The sequence below is a fragment of the Eucyclogobius newberryi genome, unplaced genomic scaffold, assembly GCF_026437365.1.
Source record: "Eucyclogobius newberryi isolate DKJ021-1_F unplaced genomic scaffold, fEucNew1.0.hap1 SCAF_164, whole genome shotgun sequence".
In the NCBI taxonomy this organism is placed as follows: domain Eukaryota; kingdom Metazoa; phylum Chordata; class Actinopteri; order Gobiiformes; family Gobiidae; genus Eucyclogobius; species Eucyclogobius newberryi.
This window is the reverse complement of record NW_027315795.1, coordinates 122,355-137,757: the sequence shown is the minus strand read 5'-3', so window position 1 is coordinate 137,757 and position 15,403 is coordinate 122,355. Positions and strand designations below refer to the sequence as shown.

At 49.1% G+C, this 15,403-nt stretch overlaps 1 protein-coding gene across 1 annotated transcript in view; it reads right to left on the bottom strand.

Moving 5' to 3' along the window:
• The window catches only part of LOC140362369 (uncharacterized), a gene marked incomplete at its 5' end in the record, with an annotated part of 131,557 nt that overhangs the window by 13,511 nt on the left and 102,643 nt on the right, over positions 1 to 15,403 (bottom strand). Inside the window, one exon of the mRNA XM_072448465.1 lies at positions 14,131 to 14,266. Coding sequence (XP_072304566.1) covers positions 14,131 to 14,266 — 136 coding nt within the window. The remainder of the gene's footprint in view (positions 1 to 14,130; positions 14,267 to 15,403) is intronic.

Sequence of the window (15,403 nt, the reverse complement as noted above, 5' to 3'; positions counted from 1 at the left end):
TTTGGTTTAATACTGGATTATTGACTCCAAACCCAGACAAACCGATCCTTGTGATTAAACAAGGACATCAGGTGAAAGGTCAGAGGTGTCAGATGTGCCAGAGGTCAGAGGTGTCAGAGGTCAGATGTGCCAGAGGTCAGAGGTGTCAGAGGTCAGATGTGTTAGAGGTGTCACAGGTCAGATGTGTCAGAGGTCAGATGTGTCCGAGGTCAGATGTGTCAGAGGTGTCAGATGTGTCAGAGGTCAGATGTGTCAGAGGTGTCAGAGGTCAGATGTGTCAGAGGTGTCAGATGTGCCAGAGGTCAGAGGTCAGATGTGCCAGAGGTCAGAGGTGTCAGAGGTCAGATGTGTTAGAGGTGTCACAGGTCAGATGTGTCAGAGGTCAGATGTGCCAGAGGTCAGAGGTGTCAGAGGTCAGATGTGTCAGAGGTCAGATGTGTCAGAGGTGTCAGAGGTCAGATGTGTCAGAGGTCAGATGTGTTAGAGGTGTCAGAGGTGTCAGAGGTCAGATGAGCCAGAGGTCAGAGGTGTCAGAGGTCAGATGTGTTAGAGGTGTCAGAGGTCAGATTTGTCAGAGGTCAGATGTGTCAGAGGTCAGATGTGTCAGAGGTGTCAGATGTGTCAGAGGTCAGATGTGTCAGAGGTCAGATGTGTCAGATGTGTCAGATGTGTCAGAGGTGTCAACGGTGTCAGAGGTGTCAGAGGTCAGATGTGTCAGAGGTCAGATGTGTTAGAGGTCAGATGTGTTAGAGGTCAGATGTGTCAGAGGTGTCAAAGGTGTCAGAGCTGTCAGAGGTGTCAGAGGTCAAATGTGTCAGAGGTGTCAGATGTGTCAGAGGTCAGATGTGTCAGAGGTCAGATGTGTCAGATGTGTCAGAGCTGTCAGAGGTGTCAGATGTGTCAGAGGTGTCAGAGGTGTCAGATGTCTCAGAGGTGTCAGATGTGTCAGAGGTCAGATGTGTCAGAGGTGTCAGAGGTCAGATGTGTCAGATGTGTCAGAGGTGCCAGAGGTCAGAGGTCAGATGTGTCAGAGGTGTCAGAGGTCGGATGTGTCAGAGGTCAGATGTTTCAGAGGTGCCAGAGGTCAGATGTGTCAGAGTTATCAGATGTGTCAGAGGTGCCAGAGGTCAGATGTGTCAGAGGTCAGATGTGTCAGAGGTCAGAGGTGTCAGATGTGTCAGATGTGTCAGATGTGTCAGAGGTTAGATGTGTTAGAGGTGTCAGAGGTCAGATGTGTCAGAGGTCAGATGTGTCAGATGTGTCATATGTGTCAGAGGTCAGATGTGTTAGAGGTGTCAGATGTGCCAGAAGTCAGAGGTGTCAGAGGTCAGATGTGTCAGAGGTCAGATGTGTCAGAGGTCAGATGTGTTAGAGGTGTCAGAGGTCAGATGTGTCAGATGTGTCAGAGGTCAGATGTGTCAGAGGTCAGATGTGTCAGAGGTCAGATGTGTTAGAGGTGTCAGAGGTCAGATTTGTCAGAGGTCAGATGTGTTAGAGGTGTCAGAGGTCAGATGTGTCAGATGTGTCAGAGGTCAGATGTGTCAGAGGTCAGATGTGTCAGAGGTCAGATGTGTTAGAGGTGTCAGAGGTCAGATTTGTCAGAGGTCAGATGTGTCAGAGGTCAGATGTGTCAGAGGTGTCAGATGTCAGATGTGTCAGAGGTCAGATGTGTCAGAGGTCAGATATGTCAGAGGTGTCAGATGTGTCAGATGTGTCAGATGTGTCAAAGGTGTCAGAGGTGTCAGAGGTCAGATGTGTCAGAGGTCAGATGTGTTAGAGGTAAGATGTGTTAGAGGTCAGATGTGTCAGAGGTGTCAAAGGTGTCAGAGCTGTCAGAGGTGTCAGCGGTCAGATGTGTCAGAGGTGTCAGAGGTCAGAGGTGTCAGATGTGTCAGATGTGTCAGAGGTGTCAGAGGTGTCAGATGTGTCAGATGTGTCAGATGTGTCAGAGGTCAGATGTGTCAGATGTGTCAGAGGTGTCAGAGGTCAGAGATGTCAGAGGTCAGATGTGTCAGATGTGTCAGAGGTGCCAGAGGTCAGATATGTCAGAGGTGTCAGAGGTGCCAGAGGTCAGATATGTCAGAGGTGTCAGAGGTGCCATAGATCAGATGTGTCAGAGGTGTCAGAGGTGTCAGAGGTCAGATGTGTCAGATGTGTCAGAGGTCAGGTGTGTTAGAGGTGTCAGAGGTCAGATGTGTCAGAGGTGTCAGAGGTCAGATGTGTCAGAGGTCAGATGTATCAGATGTGTAAGAGGTCAGATGTGTCAGAGGTCAGATGTGTCAGAGGTCAGATGTGTCAGAGGTCAGATGTGTCAGATGTGTCAGAGGTCAGATGTGTCAGAGGTCAGATGTGTCAGAGGTGTCAGAGGTCAGATGTGTCAGAGGTGTCAGAGGTCAGATGTGTCAGAGGTCAGATGTGTCAGAGGCCAGATGTGTCAGATGTGTCAGAGCTGTCAGAGGTGTCAGAGGTCAGATGTGTCAGAGGTGTCAGAGGTCAGAGGTGTCAGATGTGTCAGATGTGTCAGAGGTCAGATGTGTCAGAGGTCAGATGTGTCAGATGTGTCAGAAGTGTCAGAGGTCAGATGTGTCAGAGGTGCCAGAGGTCAGATTTGTCAGAGGTGTCAGAGGTGCCATAGGTCAGATGTGTCAGAGGTGTCAGAGGTGTCAGAGGTCAGATGTGTCAGATGTGTCAGATGTGTCAGATGTGTCAGAGGTCAGATGTGTTAGAGGTGTCAGAGGTCAGATGTGTCAGAGGTCAGATGTGTCAGAGGTGTCAGATGTGTCAGAGGTCAGATGTGTCAGAGGTCAGATGTGTTAGAGGTGTCAGAGGTCAGATGTGTCAGATGTGTCAGAGGTCAGATGTGTCAGAGGTGTCAGAGGTCAGATGTGTCAGAGGTCAGATGTGTCAGAGGCCAGATGTGTCAGAGGTCAGATGTGTCAGAGGTGTCAGAGGTCAGATGTGTCAGAGGTCAGATGTGTCAGAGGTGTCAGAGGTCAGATGTGTCGGAGGTCAGATGTGTCAGAGGTGTCAGAGGTCAGATGTGTTAGAGGTGTCAGAGGTCAGATGTGTCAGAGGTCAGATGTGTCAGAGGTCAGATGTGTCAGAGGTCAGATGTTTCAGAGGTGTCAGAGGTCAGATGTGTCAGAGGTCAGATGTGTCAGAGGTCAGATGTGTCAGAGGTGTCAGAGGTCAGATGTTTCCAAGGTAAAATGTGTCAGAGGTTAGATGTGTCAGAGGTCAGATGTGTCAGAGGTCAGATGTGTCAGAGGTGTCAGAGGTCAGATGTGTCAGAGGTCAGATGTGTCAGAGCTGTCAGAGGTCAGATGTGTTAGAGGTCAGATGTGTCAGAGGTCAGATGTGTCAGAGCTGTCAGAGGTGTCAGAGGTCAGATGTGTCAAGAGGTGTCAGAGGTCAGATGTGTCAAAGGTCAGATGTGTCAGAGGTGTCAGATTTGTCAGAGGTCAGATGTGTCAGATGTGTCAGAGGTCAGATGTGTCAGAGGTGTCAGATGTGTCAGAGGTCAGATGTGTCAGATGTGTGAGATGTGTCAGAGCTGTCAGAGGTGTCAGAGGTCAGATGTGTTAGAGGTGTCAGAGGTCAGATGTGTCAGAGGTGTCAAAGGTCAGATGTGTCAGAGCTGTCAGTGGTGTCAGAGGTCAGATGTGTCAGATGTGTCAGAGGTCAGATGTGTCAGAGCTGTCAGAGGTGTCAGAGGTCAGATGTGTCTGAGGTGTCAGAGGTCAGAGGTGTCAGATGTGTCAGATGTGTCAGAGGTGTCAGATGTCTCAGAGGTGTCAGATGTGTCAGATGTGTTGGATGTGTCAGATGTGTTGGATGTGTCAGAGGTGTCAGAGGTCAGATGTGTCAGATGTCAGATGTGTCAGAGGTCAGATGTGTCAGAGGTCAGATGTGTCAGAGGTCAGATGTGTCAGAGGTCAGATGTGTCAGAGGTGTCAGAGGTCAGATGTGTCAGAGGTCAGATGTGTCAGAGCTGTCAGAGGTCAGATGTGTTAGAGGTCAGATGTGTCAGAGGTCAGATGTGTCAGAGCTGTCAGAGGTGTCAGAGGTCAGATGTGTCAAGAGGTGTCAGAGGTCAGATGTGTCAAAGGTCAGATGTGTCAGAGGTGTCAGATTTGTCAGAGGTCAGATGTGTCAGATGTGTCAGAGGTCAGATGTGTCAGAGGTGTCAGATGTGTCAGAGGTCAGATGTGTCAGATGTGTGAGATGTGTCAGAGCTGTCAGAGGTGTCAGAGGTCAGATGTGTTAGAGGTGTCAGAGGTCAGATGTGTCAGAGGTGTCAAAGGTCAGATGTGTCAGAGCTGTCAGTGGTGTCAGAGGTCAGATGTGTCAGATGTGTCAGAGGTCAGATGTGTCAGAGCTGTCAGAGGTGTCAGAGGTCAGATGTGTCTGAGGTGTCAGAGGTCAGAGGTGTCAGATGTGTCAGAGGTGTCAGAGGTCAGATGTGTCAGAGGTCAGATGTGTCAGAGGTGTCAGATGTCTCAGAGGTGTCAGATGTGTCAGATGTGTTGGATGTGTCAGAGGTGTCAGAGGTCAGATGTGTCAGATGTGTCAGATGTGTTGGATGTGTCAGAGGTGTCAGAGGTCAGATGTGTCAGATGTCAGATGTGTCAGAGGTGTCGGGGGTCAGATGTGTCAGAGGTATGATGTGTCAGAGGTGTCAGAGGTCAGATGTGCCAGAGGTGTCAGAGGTGTCAGAGGTCAGATGTGTCAGAGGTGTCAGAGGTCAGATGTGTCAGAGGTGTCAGAGGTCAGATGTGTCAGAGGTCAGATGTGTCAGAGGTCAGATGTGTTATAGTTGTCAGAGGTCAGATGTGTCAGAGGTCAGATGTGTCAGAGGTCAGATGTGTCAGAGGTGTCAGATGTGTCAGAGGTCAGATGTGTTAGAGGTGTCAGAGGTCAGATGTGTCAGAACTGTCAGAGGTGTCAGAGGTCAGATGTGTCAGAGGTGTCAGATGTGTCAGAGGTGTCAGAGGTCAGATGTGTCAGAGGTCAGATGTGTCAGAGGTGTCAGATGTCTCAGAGGTCAGATGTGTCAGATGTGTCGGATGTGTCAGAGGTGTCAGAGGTCAGATGTGTAAGATGTGTCAGAGGTCAGATGTGTCAGATGTGTCAGAGGTGTAAGAGGTCGGATGTGTCAGAGGTCAGATGTTTCAGAGGTGCCAGAGGTCAGATGTGTCAGAGGTGTCAGATGTGTCAGAGGTCGGATGTGTCAGAGGTCAGATGTGTCAGAGGTGCCAGAGGTCAGATGTGTCAGAGGTCTCAGATGTGTCAGATGTGTTAGAGGTCAGATGTGTCAGATGTGTCATATGTGTCAGAGGTCAGAAGTGTCAGAGGTCAGAGGTGTCAGATGTGTCAGATGTCTCAGAGGTTAGATGTGTTAGAGGTGTCAGATGTGTCAGATGTGTCAGAGGTTAGATGTGTCAGAGGTCAGATGTGTCAGAAGTGTCAGAGGTCAGATGTGTCAGAGGTGTCAGAGGTATCAGATGTGTCAGATGTGTCATATGTGTCAGAGGTCAGATATGTCAGATGTGTCAGAGGTCAGATGTGTTAGAGGTGTCAGATGTGCCAGAAGTCAGAGGTGTCAGAGGTCAGATGTGTCAGAGGTCAGATGTGTCAGAAGTCAGATGTTTTAGAGGTGTCAGAGGTCAGATGTGTCAGAGGTGTCAGAGGTCAGATGTGTTAGATGTGTCAGAGGTCAGATGTGTCAGATGTGTCAGAGGTCAGATGTGTTAGAGGTGTCAGAGGTCAGATGTGTCAGAGGTGTCAGAGGTCAGATTTGTCAGAGGTCAGATGTTTCAGAGGTGTCAGAGGTCAGATGTGTCAGAGGTGTCAGAGGTCAGATGTGTCAGAGGTCAGATGTGTCAGAGGTGTCAGATGTGTCAGAGGTCATATGTGTCAGAGGTCAGATGTGTCAGAGGTGTCAGATGTATCAGATGTGTCAGAGGTGTCAAAGGTGTCAGAGGTGTCAGATGTGTCAGAGGTCAGATGTGTCAGAGGTCAGATGTGTCAGAGGTCAGATGTGTTAGAGGTCAGATGTGTCAGAGGTGTCAAAGGTGTCAGAGGTGTCAGAGGTCAGATGTGTCAGAGGTCAAATGTGTCAGAGGTCAGATGTGTCAGATGTGTCAGAGGTGTCATATGTGTCAGAGGTCAGAGGTGTCAGAGGTCAGATGTGTCAGAGGTCAAATGTGTCAGAGGTCAGATGTGTCAGATGTGTCAGAGGTGTCAGAGGTGTCAGATGTGTCAGAGCTGTCAGAGGTGTCAGAGGTCAGATGTGTCAGAGGTGTCAGAGGTCAGAGGTGTCAGAGGTGTCAGATGTGTCAGATGTGTCAGATGTGTCAGAGGTGTCAGAGTTCAGAGGTGTCAGAGGTCAGATGTGTCAGATGTGTCAGAGGTGCCAGAGGTCAGTTGTGTCAGATGTGTCAGATTTGTCAGAGGTCAGATGTGTCAGATGTCAGATGTGTCAGAGGTCAGATGTGTTAGAGGTGTCAGAGGTCAGATGTGTCAGAGGTGTCAGAGGTCAGATGTGTCAGAGGTTAGAGGTGTCAGAGGTCAGATGTGTCAGAGGTCAGATGTGTCAGAGGTCAGATGTGTCAGAGGTGTCAGAGGTCAGATGTGTCAGAGGTGTCAGAGGTCAGATGTGTCAGAGGTGTCAGAGGTCAAATGTGTCAGAGGTCAGATGTGTCAGAGGTGTCAGAGGATTTCAGATGTGTCAGATGTGTCAGAGGTCAGATGTGTCAGAGGTCAGATGTGTCAGATGTGTCAGAAGTGTCAGAGGTCAGATGTGTCAGAGGTGCCAGAGGTCAGATTTGTCAGAGGTGTCAGAGGTGCCATAGGTCAGATGTGTCAGAGGTGTCAGAGGTGTCAGATGTGTCAGATGTGTCAGAGGTCAGATGTGTCAGATGTGTCAGAGGTCAGATGTGTCAGAGGTGTCAGATGTGTCAGATGTGTCAGAGGTCAGATGTGTCAGAGGTCAGATGTGTTAGAGGTGTCAGAGGTCAGATGTGTCAGAGGTGTCAAAGGTGTCAGAGCTGTCAGAGGTGTCAGAGGTTAGATGTGTCAGAGGTCAGATGTGTCAGAGGTGTCAGAGGTCAGATGTGTCAGAGGTGTCAGAGGTCAGATGTGTCAGAGGTGTCAGAGGTCAGATGTGTCAGAGGTGTCAGAGGTCAGATGTGTCAGAGGTCAGATGTGTCAGAGGTTAGATGTGTTAGGGGTGTCAGAGGTGTCAGAGGTCAGATGTGTCGGAGGTGTCAGAGGTTAGATGTGTTAGAGGTGTCAGAGGTCAGATGTGTTAGAGGTGTCAGAGGTCAGATGTGTCAGAGGTCAGATGTGTCAGAGGTCAGATGTGTCAGAGGTGTCAGAGGTCAGATGTGTCAGAGGTCAGATGTTTCAGAGGTGTCAGAGGTCAGATGTGTCAGAGGTCAGATGTGTCAGAGGTCAGATGTGTCAGATGTCAGATGTGTCAGAGGTGTCATAGGTCAGATGTTTCCGAGGTAAAATGTGTCAGAGGTTAGATGTGTTAGAGGTGTCAGAGATCAGATGTGTCAGAGGTCAGATGTGTCAGAGGTCAGATGTGTCAGAGGTGTCAGAAGTCAGATGTGTCAGAGGTCAGATGTGTCAGAGCTGTCAGAGGTCAGATGTGTTAGAGGTGTCATAGGTCAGATGTGTCAGAGGTCAGATGTGTCAGAGGTCAGATGTGTCAGAGCTGTCAGATGTGTCAGAGCTGTCAGATGTGTCAGAGGTCAGATGTGTTAGAGGTGTCAGAGGTCAGATGTGTCAGAGGTGTCAAAGGTCAGATGTGTCAGAGCTGTCAGTGGTGTCAGAGGTCAGATGTGTCAGATGTGTCAGAGGTCAGATGTGTCAGAGCTGTCAGAGGTGTCAGAGGTCAGATGTGTCCGAGGTGTCAGAGGTCAGAGGTGTCAGATGTGTCAGAGGTGTCAGAGGTCAGATGTGTCAGAGGTCAGATGTGTCAGAGGTGTCAGATGTCTCAGAGGTGTCAGATGTGTCAGAGGTCAGATGTGTCAGATGTGTCAGATGTGTTGGATGTGTCAGAGGTGTCAGAGGTCAGATGTGTCAGATGTCAGATGTGTCAGAGGTCAGATGTGTCAGAGGTCAGATGTGTCAGAGGTGTCAGAGGTGTCAGAGGTCAGATGTGTCAGAGGTGTCAGAGGTCAGATGTGTCAGAGGTTTCAGAGGTCAGATGTGTCAGAGGTCAGATGTGTCAGAGGTCAGATGTGTCAGAGGTGTCAGAGCTGTCAGAGGTGTCAGAGGTCAGATGTGTCAAGTGGTGTCAGAGGTCAGATGTGTCAGAGGTCAGATGTGTCAGAGGTCAGATGTGTCAGAGGTGTCAGATGTGTCAGAGGTCAGATGTGTCAGAGGTCAGATGTGTCAGATGTGTCAGAGGTCAGATGTGTCAGAGGTGTCAGAGGTCAGATGTGTCAGAGGTCAGATGTGTCAGAGGTCAGATGTGTCAGAGGTGTCAGAGCTGTCAGAGGTGTCAGAGGTCAGATGTGTCAGAGGTGTCAGAGGTCAGATGTGTCAGAGGTCAGATGTGTCAGAGGTCAGATGTGTCAGAGGTGTCAGAGGTGTCAGAGGTCAGATGTGTCAAGAGGTGTCAGAGGTCAGATGTGTCAGAGGTCAGATGTATCAGAGGTCAGATGTGTCAGAGGTGTCAGATGTGTCAGAGGTCAGATGTGTCAGAGGTCAGATGTGTTAGAGGTGTCAGAGGTCAGATGTGTCAGAACTGTCAGAGGTGTCAGAGGTCAGATGTGTCAGAGGTGTCAGATGTCTCAGAGGTGTCAGATGTGTCGGATGTGTCGGATGTGTCAGAGGTGTCAGAGGTCAGATGTGTCAGATGTGTCAGAGGTCAGAGGTCAGATGTGTCAGATGTGTCAGAGGTGTCAGAGGTCGGATGTGTCAGAGGTCAGATGTTTCAGAGGTGCCAGAGGTCAGATGTGTCAGAGGTGTCAGAGGTGTCAGAGGTCAGAGGTGTCAGATGTGTCAGATGTCTCAGAGGTTAGATGTGTTAGAGGTCAGATGTGTCAGAGGTCAGATGTGTCAGAGGTGTCAGAGGTCAGATATGTCAGATGTGTCAGAGGTCAGATGTGTTAGAGGTGTCAGATGTGCCAGAAGTCAGAGGTGTCAGAGGTCAGATGTGTCAGAGGTCAGATGTGTCAGAAGTCAGATATTTTAGAGGTGTCAGAGGTCAGATGTGTCAGAGGTGTCAGAGGTCAGATGTGTTAGAGGTGTCAGAGGTCAGATGTGTCAGATGTGTCAGAGGTCAGATGTGTTAGAGGTGTCAGAGGTCAGATTTGTCAGAGGTCAGATGTGTCAGAGGTCAGATGTTTCAGAGGTGTCAGAGGTCAGATGTGTCAGAGGTGTCAGATGTGTCAGAGGTCATATGTGTCAGAGGTAAGATGTGTCAGAGGTGTCAGATGTGTCAGATGTGTCAGAGGTGTCAAAGGTGTCAGAGGTGTCAGAGGTCAGATGTGTCAGAGGTCAGATGTGTCAGATGTGTCAGAGGTGTCAGAGGTGTCAGAGGTCAGATGTGTCAGAGGTGTCAGAGGTCAGAGGTGTCAGATGTGTCAGAGGTGTCAGATGTGTCAGATGTCTCAGAGGTGTCAGATATGTCAGAGGTGTCAGAGGTCAGAGGTGTCAGAGGTCAGATGTGTAAGATGTGTCAGAGGTGCCAGAGGTCAGATATGTCAGAGGTGCCATAGGTCAGATGTGTCAGAGGTGTCAGATTTGTCAGAGGTCAGATGTGTCAGAGGTCAGATGTGTCAGAGGTGTCCGATGTGTCAGATGTGTCAGAGGTGTCAGAGGTGTCAGAGGTCAGATGTTTCAGAGGTCAGATGTGTTAGAGGTCAGATGTGTTACAGGTCTGATGTGTCAGAGGTGTCAAAGGTGTCAGAGCTGTCAGAGGTGTCAGAGGTCAGATTTGTCAGAAGTCAAATGTGTCAGAGGTCAGATGTGTCAGAGGTCAGATGTGTCAGATGTGTCAGATGTGTCAGAGGTCAGATGTGTCAGATGTGTCAGAGCTGTCAGAGGTGTCAGAGGTGTCAGAGGTCAGATGTATCAGAGGTGTCAGAGGTGTCAGAGGTCAGAGGTGTCAGATGTGTCAGAGGTGTCAGATGTGTCAGATGTGTCAGAGGTTTCAGATGTGTCAGATGTGTCAGAGGTCAGATGTGTCAGAGGTCAGATGTGTCAGATGTGTCAGAAGTGTCAAAGGTCAGAGGTGTCAGAGGTCAGATGTGTCAGATGTGTCAGAGGTGCCAGAGGTCAGATGTGTCAGAGGTCAGATGTGTCAGATGTGTCAGATGTGTCAGAGGTATCAGAGGTGTCAGAGGTGTCAGAGGTCAGAGGTGTCAGATGTGTCAGATGTGTCAGAGGTGTCAGATGTGTCAGAGGTCAGATGTGTCAGAGGTCAGATGTGTCAGATGTGTCAGAGGTGTCAGAGGTCAGATGTGTCAGAGGTCAGATGTGTCAGATGTGTCAGAGGTGTCAGAGGTCAGATGTGTCAGAGGTCAGATGTGTCAGAGGTCAGATGTGTCAGATGTGTCAGATGTGTCAGAGGTCAGAGGTGTCAGAGGTCAGATGTGTCGGATGTGTCAGAGGTGCCAGAGGTCAGATGTGTCAGAGGTGTCAGAGGTCAGATGTGTCAGATGTGTCAGATGTCAGATGTGTCAGAGGTCAGATGTGTTAGAGGTGTCAGAGGTCAGATGTGTTAGAGGTGTCAGAGGTCAGATGTGTCAGAGGTCAGATGTGTCAGAGGTCAGATGTGTCAGAGGTCAGATGTGTTAGAGGTCAGATGTGTTAGAGGTGTCAGAGGTCAGATGTGTCAGAGGTCAGATGTGTCAGAGGTCAGATGTGTCAGAGGTCAGATGTGTCAGAGGTGTCAGAGGTCAGATGTGTCAGAGGTGTCAGAGGTCAGATGTGTCAGAGGTCAGATGTGTCAGAGGTGTCAGATGTGTCAGAGGTGTCAAAGGTGTCAGAGGTGTCAGAGGTCAGATGTGTCAGAGGTCAGATGTGTTAGAGGTCAGATGTGTTAGAGGTCAGATGTGTCAGAGGTGTCAAAGGTGTCAGAGCTGTCAGAGGTGTCAGAGGTCAGATTTGTCAGAAGTCAAATGTGTCAGAGGTCAGATGTGTCAGAGGTCAGATGTGTCAGAGGTGTCAGATGTGTCAGAGGTCATATGTGTCAGAGGTCAGATGTGTCAGAGGTGTCAGATGTGTCAGATGTGTCAGAGGTGTCAAAGGTGTCAGAGGTGTCAGAGGTCAGATGTGTCAGAGGTCAGATGTGTTAGAGGTCAGATGTGTCAGAGGTGTCAAAGGTGTCAGAGCTGTCAGAGGTGTCAGAGGTCAGATGTGTCAGAGGTCAGATGTGTCAGAGGTCAGATGTGTTACAGGTCTGATGTGTCAGATGTGTCAGAGGTCAGATGTGTCAGATGTGTCAGAGCTGTCAGAGGTGTCAGAGGTCAGATGTATCAGAGGTGTCAGAGGTCAGAGGTGTCAGAGGTCAGATGTGTCAGAGGTGTCAGATGTGTCAGAGGTCAGATGTGTCAGAGGTCAGATGTGTCAGATGTGTCAGAAGTGTCAAAGGTCAGAGGTGTCAGAGGTCAGATGTGTCAGATGTGTCAGAGGTGCCAGAGGTCAGATGTGTCAGAGGTGTCAGAGGTCAGATGTGTCAGATGTGTCAGATGTGTCAGATGTGTTAGAGGTCAGATGTGTCAGATGTGTCAGATGTGTCAGAGGTGCCAGAGGTCAGATGTGTCAGAGGTCAGATGTGTCAGATGTGTCAGAGGTGTCAGATGTGTCAGAGGTGTCAGATGTGTCAGAGGTGTCAGAGGTCAGATGTGTCAGAGGTCAGATGTGTCAGAGGTCAGATGTGTCAGATGTGTCAGAGGTGTCAGAGGTCAGAGGTGTCAGAGGTCAGATGTGTCGGATGTGTCAGAGGTGCCAGAGGTCAGAAGTGTCAGAGGTGTCAGAGGTCAGATGTGTCAGATGTGTCAGTTGTGACAGATGTGTCAGAGGTCAGATGTGTCAGATGTCAGATGTGTCAGAGGTCAGATGTGTTAGAGGTGTCAGAGGTCAGATGTGTTAGAGGTGTCAGAGGTCAGATGTGTCAGATGTGTCAGAGGTCAGATGTGTCAGAGGTCAGATGTGTCAGAGGTCAGATGTGTTAGAGGTCAGATGTGTTAGAGGTGTCAGAGGTCAGATGTGTCAGAGGTCAGATGTGTCAGAGGTGTCAGAGGTCAGATGTGTCAGAGGTCAGATGTGTCAGAGGTGTCAGAGGTCAGATGTGTCAGAGGTCAGATGTGTCAGAGGTGTCAGATGTGTCAGAGGTGTCAAAGGTGTCAGAGGTGTCAGAGGTCAGATGTGTCAGAGGTCAGATGTGTTAGAGGTCAGATGTGTTAGAGGTCAGATGTGTCAAAGGTGTCAGAGCTGTCAGAGGTGTCAGAGGTCAGATTTGTCAGAAGTCAAATGTGTCAGAGGTCAGATGTGTCAGAGGTCAGATGTGTCAGATGTGTCAGAGGTCAGAGGTGTCAGAGGTCAGATGTGTCAGAGGTGCCAGAGGTCAGATGTGTCAGAGGTCAGATGTGTCAGATGTGTCAGAGGTCAGATGTGTCAGAGGTCAGATGTGTCACATGTGTCAGAGGTCAGATTTGTCAGAGGTGTCAGAGGTGCCATAGGTCAGATGTGTCAGATGTGTCAGATGTGTCAGATGTGTTAGAGGTCAGATGTGTCAGAGGTCAGATGTGTCGGAGGTCAGAGGTGTCAGATGTGTCAGAGGTCAGATGTGTCAGAGGTGTCAGATGTGTCAGATGTGTCAGAGGTCAGATGTGTCAGATGTGTCAGAGGTGTCAGAGGTCAGATGTGTCAGAGGTGTCAGAGGTGTTAGAGGTTTCAGATGTGTCAGAGGTCAGATGTGTCAGAGGTCAGATGTGTCAGAGGTCAGAGGTGTTAGAGGTTTCAGATGTGTCAGAGGTCAGATGTGTCAGAGGTGTCAGAGGTGTCAGATGTGTCAGATCTGACACAGGTCAGATGTGTCAGATGTGTCAGAGGTCAGAGGTGTCAGAGGTCAGATGTGTCAGATGTGTCAAAGGTGTCAGAGGTGTCAGAGGTCAGATGTGTCAGAGGTGCCATAGGTCAGATGTGTCAGAGGTGTCAGATGTGTCAGAGGTCAGATGTGTCAGATGTGTCAGAGGTGTCAGAGGTGTCAGATGTGTCAGATGTGTCAGAGGTCAGATGTGTCAGAGGTCAGATGTGTCAGATGTGTCAAAGGTGTCAGAGGTCAGAGGTGTCAGAGGTCAGATGTGTCAGAGGTGCCATAGGTCAGATGTGTCAGAGGTGTCAGATGTGTCAGATATGTCAGAGGTCAGATGTGTCAGAGGTCAGATGTGTCATATGTGTCAGATGTGTCAGAGGTCAGATGTGTCAGAGGTCAGATGTGTCAGATGTGTCAGATGTGTCGGATGTGTCAGATGTGTCAGAGGTCAGAGGTGTTAGAGGTTTCAGATGTGTCAGAGGTCAGAGGTGTCAGAGGTCAGAGGTGTTAGAGGTTTCAGATGTGTCAGAGGTGTCAGATGTGTCAGATCTGACACAGGTCAGATGTGTCAGATGTGTCAGAGGTCAGAGGTGTCAGAGGTCAGATGTGTCAGAGGTGTCAGATGTGTCAGAGGTTTCAGAGGTCAGATGTGTCAGAGGTGTCAGAGGTCAGAGGTGTCAGATGTGTCAGATGTGTCAGAGGTCAGATGTGTCAGAGGTCAGATGTGTCAGAGGTCGGAGGTGTCAGATGTGTCAGAGGTCAGATGTGTCAGAGGTCAGATGTGTCAGAGGTCAGATGTGTCAGAGGTCAGATGTGTCAGATGTGTCAGGTGACAGAGGTCAGATGTGTCAGAGGTCAGATGTGTCAGATGTGTCAGATGTGTCAGATGTGTCAGGTGACAGAGGTCAGATGTGTCAGAGGTCAGATGTGTCAGAGGTCAGATGTGTCAGAGGTCAGATGTGTCAGATGTGTCAGGTGACAGAGGTCAGATGTGTCAGAGGTCAGATGTGTCAGATGTGTCAGATGTGTCAGGTGACAGAGGTCAGATGTGTCAGAGGTCAGGTCCTCACCATCACTGCTCCTGCCTGGTTCCTGCTGTAGTCTCTGAACAGCGCCCTCTAGCTGAACGTAGTACTTGTGCACCAAAGCTATGAGAGAATCTTTAGTGAGATACACACTCTGTGACGCCGCCTCGCTCAGAGCGACCTGCAGGGGGCATAAGAGAGGGCATCAGCGATAGAAAAGAGACTAGAGCTGCAGCTATAGAATATTTTAGCAATAGGGTAATCTATTATTATTATTATTATTATTATTATTATTAGTAGTAGTAGTAGTAGTAGTAGCACACCGCCACAGATTCACGCAGTTTTAATTAAAATATAATTCAAACAAAACATTGAGGCAATACAATAATAAACTAAGCTTTTTTAAAATCGAAATACCCAATTTATTCTTGTAATAATTTCAGCACTATCAAAGACAGAAAAGAAATCAGAGGGCATCAGAGACAAAGAGGGACAAGGACAAGGAGTACAGCTAAATGCTAATGCTGAAGCAGAGACATGTGTCCTAATAATGCTGAGGCGGAGACATGTGTCCTGCTAATGCTGAAGCAGAGCATTGTGTCCTGCTAATGCTGAAGCAGAGCATTGTGTCCTGCTAATGCTGAAGCAGAGACAAGTGTCCTGCTAATGCTAAAGCAGAGACATGTGTCCAGCTAATGCTGAAGCAGAGACAAGTGTCCTGCTAATGCTAAAGCAGAGACATGTGTCCTGCTAATGCTGAAGCAGAGCATTGTGTCCTGCTAATGCTGAAGCAGAGCATTGTGTCCTGCTAATGCTGAAGCAGAGACAAGTGTCCTGCTAATGCTAAAGCAGAGACATGTGTCCAGCTAATGCTGAAGCAGAGACAAGTGTCCTGCTAATGCTAAAGCAGAGACATGTGTCCTGCTAATGCTGAAGCAGAGCCATGTGTCCTGCTAATGCTGAAGCAGAGACAAGTGTCCTGCTAATGCTGAAGCAGAGACATGTGTCCTTCTAATGCTGAAGCAGAGACATGTGTCCTGCTAATGCTGAAGCAGAGAAATGTGTCCTGCTAATGCTGAAGCAGAGACAAGTGTCCTGCTAATGCTGAAGCAGAGCCACGTGTCCTGCTAATGCTGAATTAGAGCAATGTGTCCTGCTAATGCTGAAGCAGAGACAAGTGTCCTGCTAATGCTGAAGCAGAGACATGTGTCCTGCTAATGCTGAAGCATAGACATATGTCCTACTAATGCTGAAGCAGAGCCATGTGTCCTGCTAATCCTGAACCAGAGACAAGTGTCCTGCTAATGCTGAAACAGAG